The sequence below is a fragment of the Schistocerca americana genome, chromosome 4 (assembly GCF_021461395.2).
Source record: "Schistocerca americana isolate TAMUIC-IGC-003095 chromosome 4, iqSchAmer2.1, whole genome shotgun sequence".
Classification (NCBI taxonomy): domain Eukaryota; kingdom Metazoa; phylum Arthropoda; class Insecta; order Orthoptera; family Acrididae; genus Schistocerca; species Schistocerca americana.
This window is the reverse complement of record NC_060122.1, coordinates 62253109-62275569: the sequence shown is the minus strand read 5'-3', so window position 1 is coordinate 62275569 and position 22461 is coordinate 62253109. Positions and strand designations below refer to the sequence as shown.

The window sequence follows — 22461 nt, the reverse complement described above, 5'->3', positions numbered from 1 at the left end:
AACGATAAGGACGTAGCTGTTTGTGTCTCTTTAGACGTCTCAACACAGACTGACCTTCTGAGCAGATTTCTTGGGTTACGCGAGATACACACTCACTCATTCAACACGTTCTTCAGTCACTCTTGGTCGTTACATACTCAGTCCTTTGCGCACAGGTATGCAAAGAAAGGTGTTTGAGTTACTCTTTCGATTGATGTGTTAGTTATAATCGTAAGTTGAATGTAATAAATGCTACAAAGCCTCAAAATCCGTATACTCATTTTGAAACACTCTATACCTACCTGTTGCAGTCTAAAATGAATAGTAACAGACTGTTTCCATCTCGGGGATGCACGCAAATAAAGGGATTTTTGGTGATCTTGGTCCGAACAAAATGTATCTCATTACTAAAATTCGAGTTTCCTTGAGTTAATTTCAAATAAGACGCATATAAAATATCTGTTGCATCCGGCATTTCATACACACTTATATAAACCCGGTATCATTCACCGGGATAAAAGAGAGGTTGTCTACTTCTCTCAAGCTCACTTCCCGTCCCGTCACTCCATCTGAACGTTACCGCTGACCCAGAAAAAACAGAAGAACTCTTAACTTGCTCACACGAGAATGTGACATCACGACTGCAGAATCCACATGTGCTCCTACTTTTGCCAGAAATTTTTGAATAACATTTGCTCTAAATTACTTTTACATACAAAACAGTAAATATTGTAGTAGATAAATGCGGCAGCGAGTGAAACGGCCTATTAAAATGTAAAGTGCTATTGCATTTGCTGTAAAAGAGAAGAAAGTTGCGTCTCTATCTCAGTGATACTGACTTGGAATTTGACACTAGGCTGCCTAATTGCCTTACAACGTAGTAGTGGGTGTTTGATTCAAAATATACATTAACACAGCCATTGCCATGTGAATACTAATGTCCTCAGTGTTAGTGTAAGAGTGCATTTACTGAATACTAGCAGCCGAATGAGAACAAGGTAAGCGTTTCCCCATAGGAGTATTTTGAAAGGACTGATATCCACGTACCTGGAAATGACGTAGGACTCTCTCGACCATGGTCCCATGAGCGCCTTTGTGTCTCTGGTCCACTTGGTGACTTTCGACAGCCGATTGATGAGGAAGATCCCTGCGCCTTGAGACTTTCCACACGGTTTCATTATCCACGTCTTGTGGGGACCGGTGCGGTATTCTTCCAGAAATATGTTGTAGTCTGCGTCAGTGGAACAACATCAAATGGTCAGCTGGCTACGGTCAACGAAGAAAAAGTGGTAACAAGAAATTAAAATTGCTTACTGTATTACTGACTCTTTCCTTTATAATGAGGTTCTTAATCCATCTTTGGAAGAGCTATTCCCTTTGACTAAGAACCAGTGCATAGCTTCAAAAAGAATCCCAGAAATACAACTAACTACATTAAATAGTTGCGTCTGCCGCTTCTGAAAATACTGTCTCTTAGAAGTTCTTTTTAAGCCTAGTAACTATTGTTCATTATTGAACCTCGTATGGCACTGTTCTTTCGCTAGTTACAAGGAAATTCTAGAGGATATTTCCTTGTCACCGTTGTATCTTCTGGTAATATCACGTTGATTTATTTCGCTCATACCTACCTTGGAAATTGTTGTACAAACACAGCGCGAGAATTTAAGTATCATGACCTGCAGCAATGTCAGTGACTGCTGCCATGTATGGCTTCGCCGATCTTTATTCATAGCTTACCATATGATGTAACTAAGCACGCTGAGTAAACAGAGTGTCTTTTCAAGGCTGCTAACTGCAACCACTTCGTGGGCTAAAAGACTGAAAAGTCAATAAAGACAAATACCATTAATTTTTTTCCTATTTGCGTTGTAAATCATCCGATAAAATACATACCACAAATGAATAGCAAATGAGGAAATGAATTATTGTTCACTGCGCAGTCAAGAGCTAAAAGCCAGAAAGTATTTCTTCGTTACTCTAGTTCCAGGAGTAACTTCTCTGACATGACCACCACGAATGCTGAGCTACATTCAGTTGATGAATATTGAGTACGATTTCTTCGTGGGACAGGTATCGTCACGGTTTCATTCCTCAGGCATTTAGACCAAACTTATCTTTTCAGCCTCGACGTGAACAGAATAAACCGCTTTCCATTTCACTAATTACGCTTTATACTGCCTTCGAAAAATTATGTTAGAGACCTCCTCCCCTGTGTTATGTTAGTATGCTGAGAGCAGCAGGCCGCCATACTTTTGTGGCCTATTATAGTTTTCAACTGTCAAAATTGATCTTTGTGTTGTCTCGACTGACGGCAGACTCTGGACGCCACTTGCTGAATAAATCGTCACCTTCTGCGGACTGTAATAACGTGTGGACATGGGGTTGCCAAGTATCCGGCTTTACGTGGACGTGTCTGTTTTTAACAGTCCTGTCTGTCGAAATATATACAAGCCCGGGCTGTTCGGCTTATGTTAGGTTTTTTAGAGACGAAATAAAGAACGCACAGCTAAGGCCCAATGCAAGCTTATAAGATAAGGACGAATGAGGAGATACACCATAACGGTATATGGATATATCAACTACTGCCACTCTAGTAAAAACAAAGTTGGATGACAAGAAGTTTTTAATCAGCGTCAAGATTTCACGAAATTCATCGAACAAAACAGATGGCTCTACCTTTAAAAAGTTTTTCGTTCATGCAAAGTGGACACCTTATTTCAAATCGCATCATAATGAATAATTTTATACTGAATCATTTCAGTATTACTTTGCGAAATATTTCCTTACTGTTCTGGGCCACAATGTCAACGTCAAAACTCGTAAACTCCCAGTGGAAAAAGGAACGCTATAAACCGCAAAACATTCACGAATATGATGTTGTTTTGTAATTTAAAATTATCCTTTCAAGAGTTCCACGAAATGATTTCCAAAAAAATTACTTTCTTGGTAAAGTGGATTTTCAAGTAGGAAATAGTAGTACTTAATCACAAATTAATGCTATTTTTTAATAATTTAACTGAAATGATCAAAGTTAACAAATATCTGTAGCCTTTCCGTCTCAGAAAAACAGATGATTGTTTATTTAGCGTAATGACGAACTTCTTTATTTTTACATAAGATTATCTCCAGAGGAGTACAGCAGGTAAAGAAACTGAGCACATAGTTCCTGTCAAAATGGCCAAGTTGTAAAGCTGTTTAACGATTTTATTTTTTTTTTTAGTTTCTTAGCGTTGACCTCATAAAAACTGACTGTAATTGATCATTAATAGACGATTGAAAATACCCAACTGACTATTTCAATTTATAATTTGTAGCCCGGATTTTGCGGCAAAATTTCCGGCTAAATACAACGCCGATTCTGCTTTTCTGTTTCTGGACCTGGCAACCCTATGTGAACAGCAGAGTGTTGCGTGAGAGTACAGCGTTTAAAGTGATCGAGAATGACCAGATAAGATTTATTGTTTAAAATAATTACTGATATGAGTTTCACTACAGGTCAGCGACAGTCATAAGAGATAACTGTTCTGCAGAATTGATCACTTTTCTACTCTTATAGCGAAGTCGGGTGTCGCACTAATTTGTTTCCATGAAGTTCTATAAAAGTAATGTGTTGTGAAGAGTACTAGTGGGATTACTATTTCTGATATCAAAATAAATATAGTATAATAAAAAGCTTATTGTCGATGAATCAACATTTTTTTGTGAATGTTTGTGATCCTTTGCCTACAAACGTATTTGTGCTGTGTTAAATACTTTTGTTAGGAAAAAATTTTGTACAACAAATTTCCCTTTCTATCCTACAGGAGTGAGATAATTCATGGTATACGTACATTTCTTGGAAAAATTATGGTCGTCTGTTGAAAGAGAGCACAACCACATCGTTTTCTCTCACTCAGGACTCCCCTTATAACGACCAGCACTTCGGAAAGGCATCAACACAGAGCACAAGCAAGAGCCAGCGTTCGATGTGTCAGGAGTGAAATAAATGTAACAAACTTCCCCTTTACGTTATCCGATGTACATAACAACTTTTCTTTCTACGAAACGAAATAATGTTACAGATTAGCAACTCTGACATCTGTGGTATTTCACTGCTCCAGTGTAAATATGGTTCAAATGGCTCTGAGCAGTATGGGACTTAACTTATGAGGTCATCTGTACCCTAGAACTTAGAACTACTTAAACATAACTGACCTAAGGACATCACACACATCCATGCCCGAGGCAGGATTCGAACCTGCGATCGTAGCGGTCGCGCGGTTCCAGACTGAATCGCCTAGAACCGCTCGGCCACTCCGGCCGCCCCAGTGTAAATATCGAGAGATAAGAGGGGGATTAGAATTCAACGTCCCTTTGTTGATGAGGACATTACAAATGAAGTGCAGTCTGAATACGGATGAGGCGGGTAGAAGAAACTGAGCGAGTCCTTTATGACACAACCACACTTGTGTTGAGGGAACATCTAAAGCATAAAACAGCATGGCCTTGAGGGAACTGAATTTTGGCAAACCATCGAGAAAAGGACTATTATCAACTTCTGCTATTTCCTTTGAGAATTCGATGCTAAGATGCATCGAATTAGACTACTACGAAGTGCGTTCATTAAGTACAGTGACACTTCTTTTTTCTCGGGCAGTTTTGGTTAAAAAAATATTAATTTTGTTTGCGACCTCTTTAGCCGTTCCTGCGTCATCTCATATGTTTATAGTAACTCCCGGTAGATGGCTGCGCTGTAACCAGTTTTTGAAATGACGCATACAAATGAGATGTTTCTAAAAGCGAAGACAAGTTAACGAATTTCTTTTGGCGGAAATGCAGACTATTTCAAATATACAGAGGTGTTTGCAGAATATCTACTGACCCAGGTATGTGGATAAAACCAGCGTAAATCGCTGAGAGAAGCATCTGTCGTCAACAGGAAGCTGATAAGGAAATCTGGGCTTCGAAGGGCAGGCCGGTGGAACAGAGCTGTGTTGCCTGTAGTCTCGCAACGTGCAGAAACTATTATTCGGGGTGATCGACGATTAATAATCGGGCAACTCAGTGCTCAACCTGACCTCTCTGGTAGTAGTGCTGACACATTGTCTACCAGTTAGTGTATTCAAAGATTCGTGCCCGATGGGTCCCTGGAAGACTAACTGGAGACCATAAACACGAAAGAAGGAACATCTGTGCCGAATTGCCGTCTCGTAATAAGGCTGATGGTGACGGCTTCTTGTAAAACATGGCAACAGTCGATGAAACAGCAACTGGCTACTTTAAGCCTGGAAAAAATAAAAAATAAATTTAAAAAAACGGAAATCTATGGAGTGACGCTACAAAATATCTCCTTCAAAACAGAAATTCAACACAGTACTCTCAGTTTCTAAGGCCTTCGCTACAATTTTGTGGGTCTCAGAACGTGTTAATTCAAAAATCGACGAGGTAAAGGCTTCAAATGCCTCTGAGCACTATGGGACTTAACTTCTGAGGTCATCAGTCCCCTAGAACTTAGAACTACTTAAACCTAACTAACCTAAGGACATCACACACATCCATGCCCGAGGCAGGATTCGAACCTGCAGCCGTAGCGATCGCGCGGTTCCAGACTGTAGCGCCTAGAACCGCTCGGCCACTTTGGCCGGCACGTGTTATTTCGTTCGATACCAAACTACCAACTCCATCTACTGTGAGACTTACGAAACTGAAGGAAAGTTTAAAAATCGAAACATAATTTTCCTTCTCCACAACAACGAAAGGCCGCAAACAAATCTGCGCTGTCAGACATCACAGAACCCTAGTGGACCGGTCTTCCTCATTCGCCCTACTGTCCTGATATCGTACCTTCAAACTCGCATCTCTTTGGTCCACTGGAGGATGAACTCCACGGCGGGAAGCACTGAAGCAATGTTCGTGAAGTTACTTATGCATGGGCCGCCCGGTTGGCCGTGCGGTCTAACGCACCGCTTTCCGGGCGGGAAGGAGCGCCTGGTCCCCGGCACGAATCCGCCCGGCGGATTTGTGTCGAGGTCCGGTGAACCGACCAGTCTGTGGATGGTTTTTAGGCGGTTTTCTATCTGGCTGGGCGAATGCGGGCTGGTTCCCCTCATTCCGCCTTAGTTACACTATGTCGGCGATTGCTGCGCAAACAAGTTCTCCACGTACGCGTACACCACCATTACTCTACCACCCAAACATAGGGGTTACACTCGTCTGGTGTGAGACGTTCCCTGGGGGGTCCACGGGGGGCCGAACCGCACAATAGCCCTGGGTTCGGCGTGGGGCGGCGGCGGGCTGAAGGGGACTGCGGTAGTCGTCGTGGGGTTTTGGACCACTGTGTCTGCGGCGTGGACGGAGCCTCTTCGTCGTTTCTAGGTCCTCGGTTAACATACAATACACTACAATACTTATGCAAGAGAACATGGGGGAGATGGAGTCAGTACACCGCCAGCATGACGGCATTAGTCTCTCATATTAAGATGCTGTAAGACCATAGAAATGTATAGAGATTACGTTGAAAAAGAGTTTTATAGGCAAAGAATCTGGGAACAGTAAAGTGCATTTAAATCATGAACAAAACCATTAGAAAAATGTGTTGCTTTAGTTACTGAACGATCCTCGTAAATAAAATTACTACTCTGTATGACTGCGGACTTAACCACTGTCCTGCAACTGTCGGGAGTAAAATAATTTCGTTCAGAGGGATGCAGAGCGTCAGCTTTAATAACTGCGTTGGCTCCAGCTGCGACGTTAAGTGTGAACTCTGTGCAATGTGCCTTACCTTAATGTGCCCCACTTATCGCCTTATACACACAGAGGAGTCTGATGGGAGCGTGCGGGCGGGCCGGCTTACCTGCGGGCAGGACGAATGTGACGGGCACGAAGTCGAGGTGCTTGTAGCGGCGCGTGAACGGACAGCGCTCCCCCAGCGGGTTTTGCTGGCGCTCCAGCTCCTTGCAGTAGCGCTTGATGTTGCGCACCAGAAGGTCTTTCCGCGTCAGCTCCGGGTGGTTCGGGAAGTGGTTGATCATCCTAAGTGGGTACACAAACACAAAATAACAAACTTGTCACTGCGCGTGTGGCAGGTTCTGCTGTGTTGAATGTACAAATACAGCGTGTCTTTCTAAAACTCCGCGCTCCCCACCCGTCTTAATGACGGTTCATATAGTAAAAAAGAAGTCTTAGAAATTTACGGGAATGTTATCTGGAAAACTAGACTATATGAAATAACCTAAATTTATTCATGTTATATAGGTGTGTTTGAGGTGCGTAACAGTCTTAAATAATAAACAACATACTTCGCTTAGTCAGTCAGGTTTAATGGCAGTCACTGCTTTGGCACAACGTGTTTCGCCAGCATGCTGTCATTATCAGATGTCCACTTATTAACTATATATCTCTTTACATGATTACGTTCGCAACGAAACGAAGTTTCAACTGTCGCATTTACTACCCAGCCTCACATGCCAAAATACACTACTGGCGATTAGAATTGCTACACCAAGAAGAAATTCAGATGATAAACTTTTATTCATTGGACAAATATATTGCACTAAAAGTGACATATGATTACATTTTCACGCAATTTGGGTGCATAGATCCTGAGAAATAAGTACCCAGAACAACCACCTCTGGCCGTAATAACGGCCTTTATACGCCTGGGCATTGAGTCAAACAGAGCTTGGATGGCATGTACAGGTACAGCCGCCAATGCAGCTTCAACACAATACCACAGTAGATCAAGAGTAGTTCAAAAATGGTTCAAAAGGCTCTGAGCACTATGGGACTTAACTTCAACGGCCATCAGTCCCGTAGAACGTAGAACTACTTAAACCTGAATGACCTAAGGACAACGTACACATCCATGCCCGGGGCAGGATTCGAACCTGCGACCGTAGCAGTTAAGCAGTTCCAGACGGTAGCGCCTAGAAACGCTCGGCCACCCCGGCCGGCATCAAGTCTTGTGACTGGCGTATAGTGCCGAGCCAGTTGCTCGGCCACCATTGACCAGACGTTTTCAATTGGTGAGAGATCTGGAGAATGTGCTGGCCAGGGCAGCAGTCAAACATTTTCTGTATCCAGAAAGGACCGTACAGGATCTGCAACATGCGGTCGTGCATTATGCTGCTGAGATGTAGGGTTTCGCAGGGCTCGAATGAAGGGTAGAGCCATGGGTCGTAACACATCTGAAATGTAATGTCCACTGTTCAAAGTGCCGTCAATGCGAACAAGAGGTGGCCGAGACATGTAACCAATGCCACCCCCTACCATCACGCCGGGTGATACGCCAGTATGGCTTCCGATGTGCGTTCACCGCGATGTCGCCAAACATGGATGCGACCATCATCATGCTGTAAACAGAACCTGGATTCATCCGAAAAAATGACGTTTTCCCATTCGTGCACCCAGGCTCGTAGTTGAGTACACCATCGCAGGCGCTCCTGTCTGTGATGCAGCGTCAAGGGTAACCGCAGTCATGGTCTCCTAGCTGATAGTCCATGCTGCTGCAAACGTCGTCGAACTGTGTCGTGCAGAGGGTTGTTGTCTTGTAAACGTTCCCATCTGTTGACTCAAGGATCGAGACGTGGCTGCACGATCCGTTACACCAATGCGGATAAGATGCCTGTCATCTCGACTGCTAGTGATACGAGGCCGTTGGCATCCAGCACGGCGTTCCGTATTACCCTCCTGAACCCACCGATTCCATATTCTGCTAACAGTCACTGGATCTCGACCGACACGAGCAGCAATGTTGCGATACGATAAACCCCAATCGCGATAGGGTACAATCGGACCTTTATCAAAGTCGAAACGTGATGGTACGCATTTCTCCTGCTTACACGAGGTATCACAACAACGCTTCACCAGGCAACGCCGGTCAACAGCTGTTTGTGTATGAGAAATCGGTTGGAAACATTCCTTATGTCAGCACGTTGTAGGTGTCGCCACCGGCGCCAAACTTGTGTGAATGCTCTGAAAAGCTACTCATTGGCACATTACAGCATCTTTTTGCTGTCGGTTAAATTTCGCGTGTGCAGCACGTCATCTTCCTTGTGCAGCCATTTTAATGGCCAGGACTGTAAAAATGAAGTAGTGCACATTGAAGTACGACGTTGATTTTGACCTGGTGATGGCATTTTCCAACCGGGGGATGGTAGCTGTACTAATAGTGGTTACAACGTTCTCCGCCAACGGATAGCGTAGTGTCACACCTACCAGAGCGCCATCCATGACTACCTTTTATGTCGGAATTCTCACAGCCAGAAGGCTCAGTGTGGAGCAAACGTGCGAAGCAAGCAGGCAACCATGCCACGGAGATGCAATCGTGCTTCCTACAGCCAAATGAATGAGTTTGAATAGGATCAGACTGTGGCCTTCCAATTGGTGGGATGGTCCTTCGGGAGAATTGCCACAAAATTTGGACACGCTGCATCCACTGTGCAACGATGCTGGTATCAATGGTCACGTGACCTTTCTCACACCGTAGAGGAGGTTCCGGGCGTTCACGCAGCACAGACTCCCGCCTGGATCTTTGTATTGTAAGGGCAGCACTGGCAGATCAGCTCGTACAGCTACCGCAGCACAGATAACATGGCTTATGAGCCCACATGTCTCAACACGAACTGTTCTGAGCCGGTCATCCGCAGTAGGTCTACGGCCAAGCACACCTATAGCTCGTCTTCCACTCAGGCCGCAGCCTAGACGCGCACGGCTCGACTTGTGCTGTCAGAGGATCACTTGTAAGATGGAATGGCGCGCCTTGGTCTTCAGCGACGAAAACAGATTCTGCCTGCACCCATGTGGGGGTCATTTGGGCGTACGACGTAGACCTGGTGTACGCTGTTTCGTAGAGTCCATTCACGGAAGACATACTGGCCCCATCCCAGGACTTAGGGTATTGGGTGCGATAAGCTAAAGCTCTCGCTCACATTTGATATTTCTCGAGGAGACTTTAAAAAGCTCTCGGTATCCGCAGAATGTTATGGACCCATTCTTTTGTCGTTAATGCAGTAGGAAGGTGATGTGTTGTTCCCACGCGATAATGCACGCCCACACACTCCTCGAGAAACTCAACGTGCTCATCAAGATGTGCAGCAACTTCTCCGGCCAACCAGATCCCTGTACTTCTCTCCAGTCGGGCATGTGTGGGATATGATGGGACGAGAAGTGGCTAGCGCGACTTGTCAAGCAACAACACTTACAAAACTATGCCAACAGGTCGAACAGGAGTGGCAGAACGTACGTCAGGACAGTGTTCGCCACCTGTATGATCGACTGAATGCCGGAGACAGCGACTATATTGCCGCCTCTGCACTGCCGCACATGGTGGTTACAACACGTGCCAATATGGGTGTTTCACGAATGGTCGATGCCTGGTACCTCAGAACAGCTTGTGCTCTTGATCTGCAAACGTAATCATTTCGTGTATTCAGTATGCACTGTTCCAACAATAAGCCATGGAAAGGTTGTACTATTTTTACTGGCTCTGTAATTAAGACGATGATGGCCAATGATCTCTTCAGTGCAGATGCACACTAAGCCCTAAATCTTATGGGAATCGGCGAGATGCCATGAGTTCTGAGGCTAACGAGCAAGGGCACTACCCCTGCAGTGTGTGGCGTAAGTTGAGAATTTGGATCTGACAGGGGGCGCAGTTGTAGCTACCACTGCGTCCGGATGGTGTAGTGGTCAGCGCATCTGCGTAGTAGGCAAGAGACCTGGGTTCGATTCCCGATCTGGTACAACTGTCTAACTCGCCGCATTAAAGTAAATCAGTGTCCACTGGCAGCTAATGCCTTTAATTCTTTTGTGTCTGGACTTACAATTTAATCTGGGTGTTTGTTCTTCTTCCGACGTTGTCCGATCGTCGGCCGACGTCGGAGTGGATCGGACTGGGAGAAATGTAGGTATAGTCTTAGACACTTACATAATGCAATTACTACACCAAGGGGCATCACAGTATCTAACATTACTACCACGGATGCTACAGGATTTCGCAACATGTACTATTACCAATAAGCAACAGAACGGCTGTATGTTAAAAGTTGGAACTGAATGTAGGTGGGAAACAGAAGTGTACTTACTGCCAATCGTTCAGCCGCATCCCGCTTTCAACGCCGAAAATGCTGCGGCACGTCTGAGTACTGGCCCTAAAGATAAAAGTTTCAGTTCAGTTTCATTTTATATTAACAAATGATGCTTACTAATTTTTTGATTTATCCTGATAGTATTAGGAATTTCATGCCTCGTCTTAAACTGCAATAACGGTTACACTTAAGAAAAGTTACAAATTCGTTGTTTTTCTTTGTTTTCAAATGAATCTTACAACTGTATTTAAAGCTCTTACCTAAAATGTTTCCATATGTACAGGTGTTTAAAAGAAAGTGTCTCATATTCTTACAGTAAGTAACTTCCTATAATGTGGCTGGAATTCAGTCCCTTTTGAGATATGCGCAGTTGAAGATTCGCAGTTCTTGGCCTATATTTTGTATACATATGAGGCAAAATTCACAAGTGATGGCAACTAAATTATTACAATACTCACATCGGAGCAGATACGGATGCTCCAGTTGCAGTGGAGGTGAGACATCAGGACCTCGTCAGCTTCAGAGTCTCGGCAAGAATCGTCGGTGACAAGACATTCGAAGCATACACGATACCAAAGATATTAACATGCGCTACGTATCACCGACTTTTGTGCGATGAGTTACCAGCACCCTTGCAGAAATTGACCTCCGAAAAGACAACGACTGTGTTTTGTGCACGACTGACGATCTCCACATTTTCTACTGATCTTGCAACAGGACCTCACCGCAACGTTTCGTAGGTGATGGATTGGTCGAGAAATTCCAGTAGCATAACCTCGCTGTTCATTGGATTTGAACTCACTGGATTTCTGGATATGGGGACATTCAAAGACACTTGTGTATGCCTGATACATCCACAACCTGCAGACATTACAGAAGCATGTGACAAATGCATGTGACGCATTTACAATGGAGGAAGGTGTATTTGAAAGAGTGCGTGATTTACTGTGAAGAAGAGCCGAATAATGCGACACAGGACATGGTAAGCAAGCACGTCCGGCTACCCGTGCGGTCTAACGCGCTGCTTTCCGAGCGGGCAGGCGTACCGGCCCCCGTCACGAATCCGCTCTGCAGATTAGTATTGAGATCAGCTGTGCCGGTCAGCCTGTGGCTGGTTTTGAAGGCGGTTTTCCACCTACCTCGGCAAATGCGGGCTGCTTTCCCATATTCCACCTCAGTTACACTATGTCGGCGATTGCTGCACAAACAATGTCTCCATGTACGCGTACACCATACTTACTCTACCACGCAAACAGTTGGGGTTACACTCGTCTGGCATCAGACGTTCCCTCGGGGGTCCACGGGTGGCCGAACTGCACAATGACCCTGGGTTCGGTGTGGGGCGCCGGTGGGGTGGGTGGACTGCTGTGGCCTGTTGTGCGGTTGTGAACCACTGAGGGCTACAGCGGGACGAAGCCTCTCCGTCGTTTCTAGGTCCCCGGTTTAAACACACAATATATAATACGTGGTATGCAATGTGCACTGCCTATAGTGTCTACTTGTACATAACGGATATATGGGAATGAGAGGATGGACTGGATGATATTTTGCCATAAAATGGTTTCCGGACATGTGATTACAGGAACTTCGTGCTAGTTTTCACGAATACTTCTTCCTGTAGGAATATGTGACTGTATCTCAAAACCCAGCACTACCATTGCGTGTACCGTTGAGCACATCTAAAAGTCCGAGCGAAAAGTAACGACAACAGCTCCAGTTCATCACATAGTCTTACCGAACTTCATCGTTCCCAAAACATATTAAGGTAAAACACGGCAGGATAACCTCCTACCACTCTTCCATAGGCCAATGATCTTGTTCTCATCACTGTAAGTGACTACATATTCAGACTTACGATCGCGCCGTTCTGAACAGAAGTAGAACCACGAGAGCGGAGTTGTATCGCCTCAATATGTACATTTTTATGTAAACGGTACAGCCTAATTTCCATTGTGTGTCGGAGAGCACTTTCTGCACCGATTATCATTTTCTTCCTATCCTGGTCCATTCGCGACATCAACAGAACGACTGCTGGTAAGTATCAACAGTTCAGTGGCTACAGGTTGATACGCTCAGATTTATTAAATAAATGTTGTTGGTCCTATTCTTCTTCCACGCTTTCCTTTGTGATATAAACCCACACACGTGTACAAAAGCTAAATGTACTGCATAAACAGCACCAATTAAACCATCTCGTAAACACCCCTCTCTTTGCGTATACCTTTGTTTCCTCTAAACCTTACAGAAAGTTTTGCATAAGCTACAACATGACTGTAACAATCTGTCTGAAACATGTGACCTTTTACACATATCCTCACTTTCAGAACCAAATCAATGTTACTTTTCAAGTAACGGTAGCTACATGTTCAATCCTCTGAACATTGCTAACTGTTACTGTCGTAACTTACTAACCACAAATTTGGACACACAGAATCATCATTTCCTCCATTAGTTTCTTTAATATTATTTTACACGTTTTCCTATCTGTGCTACATCAATTCTTGCTTATTTTCCATAAATCTGTGTATCTTTTGTAGTGTTACCATCATCTGGTTGGTTGAAAATCTAAAACGTCCGGGCCGATGCACTGGAAGATCTTAATTCACTTGTCAAACAAGTATAAAATAATGAAACAAGTAAATAATATTTTACAATATTCCATTTGTCTGTTGTTCAACCTGTCTGTCTTCTCTTTTTTCAAACATAAAATAAAAGTAATGCTGCAAGGTTTTCCTTGATTGTGAGTACAGTAAAACTCCGTCCAGATATTCCAAACTGAACCCTCCTTTGCCCCACTCACAGCTTGCTGATATTTGGCTGAGAAAAATCTGACTCTCAAGTAGATGGTATTCGAACAGCCCGCTCTGCCTAGAGGGTGAAGAGCAGTAGAAAACAGGTTCTGTTCCCCATAGATATTTCCTCTGCACCACTCCCAAACTACTGACATACTTAACTATATTTAACTGAAAGCATCAACAACACTTTAATGCACCGGAGCTCTGAGACCCGGCTTTATTTCTCAGTTAGGACAAGGAAAAGTACAAAAAATTAGTACGTACTAGTTACCTTTTGTTCTCGTTGTCACGTATCTTGTAGCTACTTTAGAAAACAGCTGTGAGAAGTAGCCTCTCGAAAATACCAAAACACAATAACTTGAACAAAAGATGCATTCGCTTCGCAGCAAGGTACACTACACATGTGACTGCACGCTGAGGTGACAAATCTCATGGGATAGCGATATGCGGGTATGCAGATGACGGAGGTGTCGCCCACACAAGGCATAAAATGGCGGAGCTGTTAAGCTGTTATTTGTACTCAGGTGATTCAAGTGAAAAAATGTCCGATGTGATTATGGCCGCACAACAGGAAATAACAAATGGTTCAAATGGCTCCGAGCGTTATGTGACTTAATTTCTGAGGTCATCATTCCCCTAGAACTTAGAACTACTTAAACCTAACTAACCTAAGGACATTACACACATCCATGCCTGAGGCAGGATTCGAACCTGCGACTGTAGCGGTCGTGCGGTTCCAGACTGTAGCGCCTAGAACCGCTCGGTCACTCCGGCCGGTGGGGAAATTAACAGACTTTAAACGGGATGGTAGTTGAAGCTAGAAGCATGGGGAATTCAATTTTGAGAATCGTTAGTCGATTCAAAGTTCCGAAATCCACAGTGTGAAGAGCGTGCCGAGAACAAATTTCTGGCATTACGTCTCACCACCACCCAGTGGCCGGCGGTCTTCTTAACGACCAAGAGCAGCGGCGTTTGTGTAGAGTTTTCAGTGCTAACAAACAAGCAACATTGCGCGATATAACCGCAAAAATCAGTGTGGGACGTATGACGAATATATGCATGAGTACACGGCGGTGAAATGGGGCGTTAATGGGCTATGGCAGCGGACGACCAGCGCTAACAGCGAGACATCACCTGCAGAGCCTCTCCTGGGCTCGGAACCGTGTCGGTTGGACGCTAGACGAATGAACATTAGTGGCCTGGTCGGAGGAGTCCTGAATTCAGGTGATAATAGCTGATGGCCGGGTTCGAGTGTGGTGCAGACCTCACGAAACCGTGGACCCGAGTTGACAATAAGGCACCCCGCAAGCTGTTGGTGGCTTCACAATCGTGTGGGCTGTTTTTACATGGACTGAACTGCATCCCCTGGTCCAACTTAATCGATCACTGACGAAATGATTATGTTCGGCTACTTGGCGAGCATTTTCAGCCATTCATTGACTTCATCCCCCCAAACTACGATGGAATTTTTAAGAATAACAGTACGCAATGTAATTTCTTCATCTTATACACATTTTCAAACAATGGAAACTCCAAGTAGGGACGCACACACACACACACACACACACACACACACACACACGTCTCCTTCTTTCTCTCTCTCTCTCTCTCTCTCTCCCTCCCTCCCTCCCTCCCTCACTCCCTCCCTCCCTCCCTCTCTCTCTCCCTTCCCCCCCTCTTTTCAGCATTCATGGACTTCATCCCCCCACACTACGATGGAATTTTTAAGAATAACAATACGCCATTTTCTCAGGCCACAATTGATCGCGATTGGTTTGAAGAACATTCTGGATAATTTGAGTTAAAGATCTGACAATCCACATCGCCCGGCGTGAAACCCATCGGACATTTATGGCACGTAACTGAGAGGTCGTTTCGTGCACAAACCCCTCTACTGGCAACACTTTCGCAATTATGGACCCCTATAGAGGCAGCATGGGTCAGTATTTCTGCCTTCATTGGCTTATAGAGTCTATAACAAGTCCAATTAATTTGGCAATTCAGAGGCTTCCTTTACCAGGATACAGATTAGCTGACTTTTTTTCAAGGAGTTCTTTACGGGGTGGGGAAGTGCTCGTGTACGAAAAAAACAGTATTCCATTTGAGTCCATAGAAGTATCACGGCACTGCACGAAACAGATATTTGAATGTTGTTCAATTAAATATGAATTTTGTGTATGATGGTGCAAGAAAAAGAATGTTAGAACGTTTCCTAAATTCATACGATTTGATTCAACTGTGTTTTTTCCAACTAGGGTGCAGGGAAACAGTAGCACAGACATTGACTGTATTTTTATTCACTCTTCATTACTAGATGGGCTTTCTGTTAGTAAAAGGGTGAATGGTCTTTCATACCGTGATGCACAAATTTTAACAGTAAAGGGCTTTTGTATTCAAACGAATGTGACATATAATTACAAAGTGTGTAGGAAAGTGAATCCAACAGCAACAGAGAGTTTTTTAAAGCTCGTAAAGGGACAAGAGTGGCAGTACGTCTATAGTAGCGATAACATAGACGACAAATATAATGCTTTCCTTAACACATTCCTCATGCCCTTTGAGAGTTGCTTTCCATTAGAACGTTCTAAACGGGGTACTAGCAGTAATGGACAGCCCAGTTGGCTGACTAGTGGGATAAGGATATCCTGTAGAACAAAGCGGGAATTACATCAAAATGTTAGAAGTAGTCACAATCAAGCTACAGTAGCCCATTACAGGCGGTATTGTAAGTTGCTTAAAAATGTTATTAGGAAGGCAAAGAGTATGTGGTACGCAAATAGAATAGCTAATGCACAGGATAAAATTAAAACCATATGATCAGTTGTGAAGGAAGTGTCCGGTCAGCCTCACAGAGTTGACGATGTAAAGTCAGTTCGTAGTAAAAGTATTTCTGTTAATGATAAGTCAGATATATGTGCAATATTTAACCATCATTTTTTGAGCGTTGCTGGTGAATTAAATGAAAAATTAGTTTCTACAGGGAATCATATAACTCTCTTTGCAAATGCTTTTCCTAGATTGATATCCGAAATACTCCCCTGTGATACAGACAAGGAGGAGATTGAGTCAATAATTAAATCAATGAAGACTAAGGACTCTCATGGATATGATGGAGTGCCTAGCAGAATATTAAAGTAATGCACTGCTCATGTTAGCCCTGTATTTAGCCATATTTGTAATTTTTCCTTTAGGAATGGTCAGTTTACTGAACGATTAAAGTACTCAGTAGCAAAGTCTCTTTATAAAAAGGGAGAAGTGGACAATGTAGACAATTTTAGACCTATTTCTATGGCATCAGTGTTTGCTAAAGTTATTGAAAAGGCTGTGTATATAAGGATAATTGATCATTTTATATTAAACTATTTGCTATCTTGTGTGCAGTTCGGCTTTAGCAATCCTCGCTCAAGATGTTTAGGATAAATGATTCATTTAGTAAGTTATTACGTGGGTGTGAAATTCGTGGTTAGCAAAATATTGTTTCGCAAGACATTTTAAGATAACCATGAATGTATTCAGGAAATAGTTACATTACTTTTGTCATTTTTAAATGTACGTATTGTAGAAATAACGTATTGTCAAAGCTGTTTAGTGCATCGATAAAGTTTTGTGCATCGTACTTGTGTCCATCTCATTGTTAACGGTAGTGCCTAAAAGAAGGAAGAAGTGTTCACTCAAATGTAACTGAAATTCTTCAACTGTGTGTTTTCTGAGGTTCCCCTACGCTCTGTCATGAAGCATGTTACTTCATTTCCATTCCAATGTATCTTTACATTCAGATAGGTTTTTTGTTTCCTTGACCACGAACTTACATATTTCAGCTTGATGGCTGACAGGTTACCGAGTATGATTAGTTTCTTAAATCCTTATGCATGCGTTGCACTTAGCTTGATTTATTCAGTAGGCATTGCACTGAATCTGTATTTGTTTGAGATCTACATGCTGTTTACTGATTTGTTACAGGCACAATGGCATAGCAGAGAAAAGCAGATCTTCGTTTTACAGGCCGGGTTACAATTTTATGGCCTTGATTAACAATTCTTAGATATGTTTAGGAAACAGTGATTATTGATCATTTTCTATATGATTCCAAAGTTGTGTCCGTAACTAAGCGTAGACAGATAATAGGTTTTGGAGATTTAGTTTTAGTATACGAATATCATGTATTACATTAGTATAATGGTAATCATCAATAAGTTTTCGTGAGAACAAGCAACAGATACCTAGCTATACCCACAGATGCTAGGTGATATCCCATCATACATTTAGAGGTTTTCATTTAAATAAACATTACATCTTACGTTCACAAGAGATGCAGTGCCACCTTGGATTTTAGAATGTTGCAATTTAGATGATTCCACATAAGTTACAGAGTAAAAATGACATTATTATCATAATTAGATCATCACATATACGCTGAAGCACAAAATTAGAATGTGACATCTACATCTACATCCATACTCCGCAAGCCACCTGACGGTGTGTGGCGGAGGGTATCCTGAGTACCTCCATCGGTTCTCCCTACTATTCCAGTCTCGTATTGTTCGTGGAAAGAAGGATTGTCGGTATGCTTCTGTGTGGGCTCTAATCTCTCTGATTTTATCCTCATGGTCTCTTCGCGAGATATACGCAGGAGGGAGCAGTATACTGCTTGACTCTTCAGTGAAGGTATGTTCTCAAAACTTTAACAAAAGTCCGTACCGAGCTACTGAGCGTCTCTCCTGCAAAGTCTTCCACTGGAGTTTATCATCTCCGTAACGCTTTCGCGATTTCTAAATGATCCTTTAACGAAGCGCACTGCTCTCCTTGGATCTTCTCTATCTCTTCTATCAACCCTATCTGGTACGGATCCCACACTGCTGAGCAGTATTCAAGCAGTGGGCGAACAAGCGTACTGTAACCTACTTCCTTTGTTTTCAGATTGCATTTCCTTAGGATTCTTCCAATGGATCTCAGTCTTGCATCTGCTTTACCGACGATCAGCTTTATATGATCATTCCATTTTAAATCACTTCTAATGCGTACTCCCAGATAATTTATGGATTAACTGCTTCCAGTTGCTGACCTACTATTTTGTAGCTAAATGATAAGGGATCTATCTTTCTATGTATTCGCAGCACATTACACTTGTCTATATTGAGGTTCAATTGCCATTCCCTGCACCATGCGTCAATTCTCTGCAGGTCCTCCTGCTTTTCAGTACAATTTTCCATTGTTACAACCTCTCGATACACCACATCATCATCTGCAAAAAGCCTCAGTGAACTTCCAGTGTCATCCACAAGGTCATTTATGTATATTGTGAATTGCAACGGTCCTGTGACACTGCCCTGCGGCACACCTGAAATCACTCTTACTTCGGAAGACTTCCCTCCATTGCGCATGACATGTTGCGTTCTGTTATCTAGGAACTTCCAATCACACAATTGGTCTGATAGTCCATATGCTCTTACTTTGTTCATTAAACGACTGTGGGGAACTGTATCGAACGCATTGCGGAAGTCAAGAAACACGGCATCTATCTGTGAACCCGTGTCTATGGCCCTCTGAGTCTCGTGGACGAATAGCGCGAGCTGGGTTTCACACGACCGTCTTTTTCGAAACCCATGCTGATTCCTACAGAGTAGATTTCTAGTCTCCAGAAAAGTCATTATACTCGAACATAATACGTGTTCCAAAATTCTAAAACTGATCGACGTTAGAGATATAGGTCTACAGTTCTGCACATCTGTTCGCCGTCCCTTCTTGAAAAGGGGATGACCTGTGCCCTTTTCCAATCCTTTGGAACGCTACGCTCTTCTAGAGACCTACGGTACACCGCTGCATGATGGGGGGCAAGTTCCTTCACGTACTCTGTGTAAAATCGAACTGGTATTCCATCAGGTCCAGCGGCCTTTCCTCTTTTCAGCGATTTTAATTGATTCTCTACCCCTCTGTCGTCTATTTCGATATCTACCATTTTGTCATCTGTGCGACCATCTAGAGAAGGAACTAGGAGATACAAAGCTTCATTACGTTATGAACTACAGACGTTGCAGGGTTACCCTTGGCAGCAAGGCAAATGCTGGAACTGGTAATACCTTCCCAAATATTCCCATTTGGGATCCTCTTTGTCCCACTGTCCGATGCAAGGTGTATGATAACGAACACTTTGCTACACTGTTCACCGCGGGTAGCGAAAACTATAAGAAATACACTGCCTGACAAGAAAGCAAAGCACCTAGAAGACGTGATTGGATGTCAATGTAAATTCGTCTACGTACGCACCATCGGTAGGTAGGAAATGATTAGACTTGCACTTCCCTACGACAGGTAGAACCTCCGCCAGCCAGCATGGTCAATGTTGTTGCCAGGTCTTGTAAGGTATATAAGAGAAGAGTAAAGCGCCAGTCGTAGAGCGATCACGCTGAAGGACATCGAGATGCTTCATACTCATATGAGACAATAGCTGACGGAGTTTGGAAGGGGTCTCGTTGTGTGTCTTTATTTTGCTGGCTAATCGAATCGGGCAACATCGAGATATGTGGGACTTTTTTATGTGACAGTGGACTAATGCTGGCCAGTATGGGAATGTCAGGATATACATACCCGTTGTCAAGGTTCCGGTCCACCACATTTGATCACCACATGAGAAGATGGCTGTATTGGTGCACCAAGCAAGATAGCTGTATTGGTGCACCAACCTCATCGTAACCTCTTCCTATCTGTGCCTACCATCCGTAAACAAGTAATGGAGCGCGTGCAACATTCTGGGTCATCTCGCACCGTTGGTCTTAGACTAGCAGCAGAGAGACTAGAGACTCAACCTCCTATGGGCAGGCCACCGCTTACATCGCAACACCAACGGCTGCATATGAAGTGGCGCCGTGACAGCAGAGCTGGACTGCTGGAAAATGGCATCGCAATGTGTTCAGGATGAATCACGTTTGCGCACCACACCTGATAACCATTGACAGCGACTACGGCGATGACCTGGTGAGAGGTGCCATTCTTCCAGTGTTTTCGAAACGCACAGCGGTGTTACTCTTGGCGTCGTGTTGTGGGGATCTGTCAGGTACGACTTCGGGTCACGGGTAATAGTGACTGAATGACCTGTGATAGCTGGGTGGTACGTCACAGACATCCTTGGGCTCCATGCACTTCTTCTCATCATGGTGCCATATTTCAAGAAAACAATGCTCATTCCCACATGACATGCGTCTGTATGAACTGATTGTATCATGTAAATTTGCAAATTTGTCGTACGTTCCTACGGGACCAAACTGCTGAGGTCATCGGTCCCTAGGCTTATACACTACTTTATCTAACTTAAACTAACTTACTCTAAGGACAACACACACAACCATGCCCGAGGGAGGACACGAACCTCCGATGAGGTGAGCAGCGGAAAACGTGACAAGTCTCCGCGGACCGCACTGTTACGCCGCGCGGCGTTGTACCATGTTGAAGTGCTTCCGTGTCCCGAAAGTGTCCAGATCTCTACACCGTGTGGGACCAGCTCGGACGTCAAGTCGTCTCAGTACCAGTGTCGAGGATATCAAGGAAGAGTTGCAGCAGTTCTGAGCCAGGTTGCTGCAGGAGAGGATACAGTGGCTTCACAAACGAACCGGCGGATGCAGTCTGGCAAGCGATGAGGTGTGGGGGATGAGGGGACAGCGTGCAACGTCATAATGGGTTCATACCGCTAAGCTCTTTGCAAATTTGAATCGATTTCCTGATGTAAAGTCACATACACTTTCAATCCAGTAAGTTTCATGAGAGAAACATTTTGCTAGAAATACTAAGTGGCCTGGCAGTCGTAAGTGAATCAAACAGTAGTTGATACAAATCTTACCAGTAAAAGTTCCAGTCATCTTCTGGTTCAACCGCTCTCCATCCGCGTTTCTGGAAGTTGACGTCCAGCACAAGTTTTTCCAGGTCATTGCAGTAGTGGACTTTCATGTTGCCTGTGAACGCAAAAGAAAGCGTAAGTGGAAGGAACAGAGGTACAAAACCCTTACAAGAATATACTCTGATAGAAAAAAGGTCGCAGCACCGAAAAATAATTAAGGTGCAGTCACGAAACTCTGGGAATACATTTGTCTAGGTAACATAGATACTACAAACATGGGTCCGAAAATGCATACATTTTGCGATAAAGACATGTTTACAGGAGGTGTTAGCCAGCCGCTGTTGCCGAGCGGTTCTAGGCGCTTCAGTCCGGAACCGCGCTGCTGCTGCGGTCGCAGATTTTAATTGAACAGGAGGTGCTCAACGTGGCGTCGATTCATGAAGACGCTCCCGTCTGCCCTCCGGCGTAAGGAAGTACACCCGACTGTTGCTGTATCAGCTGGCCAGCACTGAAGATCGTGTCCGACCATCGTTGATTGGCGTGGCGTAGACCAGTTCATTCAAGTGTACTCCTGATCAAAAGCCTAGGGGGTTGACGTCTGGGCATTGAGCAGGCTAAGGTGTGCGCCTGCCACAAACCCGCCCCCCCCCCCCCCCCCCACCAGCTTCCCTCCCGCCACCCTACGACCCCTGTCTTGAAACTTTTGCGTCAGATTATCGCGCACACTATGACGTAAGTGCGTTGGTGTGCCATCATGGATGAACCACATTTGTAATGGTTGCTGTTGTGGCAC

The 22461-nt window shown here is 44.0% G+C and overlaps 1 protein-coding gene across 1 annotated transcript in view; it reads right to left on the bottom strand.

Moving 5' to 3' along the window:
- Positions 1-21778, bottom strand: part of LOC124613258 (polyglutamylase complex subunit TTLL1-like) — an 80020-nt gene extending 58242 nt beyond the window's left edge. The window contains exons 1-4 of the mRNA XM_047141950.1: positions 21672-21778; positions 11043-11108; positions 6812-6990; positions 1027-1210 (exon numbers count right to left, since the gene is read on the bottom strand). Of these exons, the coding sequence (XP_046997906.1) occupies positions 1027-1210; positions 6812-6990; positions 11043-11108; positions 21672-21778 (536 nt within the window). The remainder of the gene's footprint in view (positions 1-1026; positions 1211-6811; positions 6991-11042; positions 11109-21671) is intronic.
- Positions 21779-22461: the final 683 nt, after the last annotated feature.